The sequence below is a fragment of the Perkinsus marinus genome, assembly GCF_000006405.1.
Source record: "Perkinsus marinus ATCC 50983 genomic scaffold scf_1104296960410, whole genome shotgun sequence".
Classification (NCBI taxonomy): Eukaryota; Perkinsozoa; order Perkinsida; family Perkinsidae; genus Perkinsus; species Perkinsus marinus.
The window spans coordinates 91851-95084 of NW_003206160.1; the positions used below are offsets into that span (position 1 = coordinate 91851).

The 3234-nt window shown below is 52.1% G+C and overlaps 1 protein-coding gene across 1 annotated transcript; it reads right to left on the reverse strand.

The window, feature by feature from the left end:
• Positions 1-1006: 1006 nt before the first annotated feature.
• Pmar_PMAR019651 (hypothetical protein) lies at positions 1007-1168 on the reverse strand (the record flags this gene model as incomplete). Its single annotated transcript, XM_002772755.1, has 1 exon — positions 1007-1168. One exon carries the CDS (start codon positions 1166-1168, stop codon positions 1007-1009), a length of 162 nt encoding a protein of 53 aa, XP_002772801.1.
• Positions 1169-3234: the final 2066 nt, after the last annotated feature.

Genomic DNA, 3234 nt, shown 5'->3' on the forward strand with positions numbered 1-3234 from the left:
GATACGAACCCATAATAGCAACTCGTTGCTCGTGAGCGGAGTACTCCGTTATCTTGACCAGCTCGACAGGGACGGATTCATTCATCTGCGCTTAGTGGGAAGTCAGATTGGAGAAGAAAGTCAACTGCCTTGACTAGGTTGTCTTACCAACCATCAGTCGTGATATTCGTCACAGGAGGGCTGTTCATCTATGAGCCACCACAATAAAAAGCATACCACCTATCTAGGCAAATTCCGAGTGGCTTGACTGACCGATTAATTGCATGTGAATCTTTGTGAGGACACTTCAAGCTATCATATTTCATTGAGTTCATCGGCTCCTGTCTTCACTGTGGCGAATTCTCCAACTATGAGATAGTGCGGGACTTGCTCTCGGCCTTTGTTCGATCCACCTCGTTTGCCTTGAGAAGGAAAAGACTCTCTTATCAGATAATATACTCGTGGTCCTCTAATTTCCGATATCACCAGATTTTCCGATATCACCACCACGCGGTGGTGTGTCCCTTCCAGAGCACTGTTTTTGTCACGCGAGAAAGAGAACAGAGAATTCAACACTTAATACTGGGGTGACGAAACGCGGGCGCTATGCGAAAATTTTTCCTCATTTTTGATACTGAGCTTTGCGTGGCGCACGATCATGGGTCCTCGCTCCACCGAGTTGTTCGCTCAACTTATGAGGCTACGAAATGGGATTAGACATCCTTGGAATGATTATATGTTTCATCATGAACACTGAGCATGACTTGAATTCCGTTTGGAGGCACCAACAGCATTGAGACATATCCGCTGCTGGTCAAGAGTAGGCTGATCTCGGTGAGGCCGGACAGCCATAGGCTGCGTTGGAGGAATTGAAAAGGAAGATTTCGCACGATACTTCATCGGTTGCGTCGGGGACAATCCTTGCGAGGCCGTGCTCGATCTCGTACTGCTTCTCGGTGTCTTCCGCTTTTTCGACCCGGGACGTTCAGGAGAGGTCTCCAAGGGGCGGGTTCTACCTAAAAGACGCTCAGCTTGAGAGTACGTTACCATTCGAAGAACGAGAGTCACCATCCTTACTGATGCACAACCCATCGATACGGCCATTAGCCTCTTTTGCATCGAATGTCTCGACCTCCTCATCCATACTCTGTGTAGCTTCGAGGACCACAGAAGCAACGGTGTTATCCATGGGTTGGGTAGGCCCTATAGGTCGCCACTGGGAAGTGCGTGCTTCAGCCAGCGTCGCTTGAACCGTACTTCCTCTCCTGCGACGACGTGCCGCCGAACAGTGTGATGGCTCGTCCGTGCTTTCGGTAGAACCCGTGCTCCTTCTCGGCCTGCCTTGTGGGATTAATCCTGCCCAGTGAGTGGAATCCTCCCCCATCGGTTGCGTTGGCAGTATTGCTTTCAAAGATGAAGCCGGTACTCTAGCTCTGTGTGGGCCGGCGCCTCGGAACGGTTGGTGGGCTTTCGCCGCGGTCGTGATTTTTGTTACACTCCTCTGTGGTGTCGGCTGACTCCGCAGCGTTGAGACTCGTACCCGACCACCAACATCCGTAGTCGAGCTAACTCTATCTGAGCCTATTCCAGCGTCTACAACCTTTTGGGAGATGCTCGACAGATGCTCCCTTTTAAAGGAACCGCGAGACCGGGCCCGTGTTGGGAGTTTGTTGTCTTCCTTCACTGGTCTGTGGATGAAATCTGGTTTACCTGTCTTCGCGACAGGACTCAAACTCTGGACTTGTGCCCGTCTATCGGTGGTACGCTGAATTCTCTGTGAGCCTGTATCGTGCTGAGAGCGATTCACATGAGACCGTCCATCCGTAATCTGCTGTGACAGGTCTTCGCACAGCGAGCCTCGAACAGTGGCATAACACGTGTCACCATCAGACCGTTTTTTCTTCTCGTTGCGCGATATGTTGGGAAGAGAAACTTTCACTGGACTGCTGCCATGCTCTCTATTCGCGGAGCAGGATGCGAACGGAGTCACTCGAGACAAGAGGTTTTCATCCGCTGCTAACAACGCGTCGATATCCTCGATTGTGAGGTCATCGAACGAGTCGGGAGCCTCGCTTTGGACTGAATCACCCTTCAAAACTTCTCCATCTATACACTGAGAGTCACCTGAAGGTCGATCAAAGTGGCCAAGCATGAGACTCCCCATGAGCTGCTGTGCTCTAGGTGGCTATGTAGGAACCTTACATGGATCACCTCGAACGCCAAATGTTGGCGAATCCAGCTCATCGACCAGACCAGCTACGCAGGGCTCGTCGATGGGGTCCAAGCCATTATCATAGGATATATGGAAGCTGTCAGTACCTGCCTACCAAGTTAGCAACTGTTATACTATCCCACATAGGGCCCAGGACGGGCCACTTACTCACCGCTATCGCCAGTCAGAGAGACGTCACACCTAGGAAACGACGAGCTGAGTCCATCGTCATCAAGACAGTTCATGTCGCTCCAGACTGTCGGTCGTTGATTGCCGAATTCAAGGGGAATCCCGAGTTCATTCTTAGCAGGGTTCCACGATGAGGATCCATCCGATGATACCCCGCAGGGAGCCTCTTGTAGAGCACTCCATTGAGACGAGTTATCCCCATCATCCTCACTGTCGGCTATGTTCCTCGTAGGAGCCGAATCCCCGAGGCATTTAACCCCGGACAAGATGTTCGCCCAAAGGTCAGCGCTCTGGTGAACACTTGGCACGCCTTCCCTGCTGACTTCAGCCCTCGAGTGATTGCCTGAAGTTCTGTGGTTTTCTCGCCCTGAGTCTGACCCTTTGCATAACGTTGTCAAACTGAATTTACCTGTACGAACTGTCCCTCCAGTTGACGAACCCACGTCATCCCCAAGGGCCAACATAGGCGTCACCTTCAGCACCGAATCAGTTGCTGTAGATACTATCAACTTGGACGGTCCTCTGACCACCTCTCGTGGGTAAGTGCCACCATCGAGAGTCCCCGAGGAGCCCCCAGCAGTGCCCATCTTCGAAGCCACGGCATCGAGGCATTCCTGAATCGAGTTGGACCTGCGTGTTGAGTCGACGACTCACAACAATGTGGTAACCGCTACCTCCATGAGCCCACGGTGCGACAGGGCTTGGACATGTGGTAGCACTTGAGAACTGCACCAGCTAACGGGCAGAAAACTAGACCCTCCGTAGCCATTTCTATGGAAGAGCGGAGTGCTCTCGTTGCATGACACATTCTCCTGCCGCTGTACCGCAACCTACTAGGGGCTCGATGAATCGAC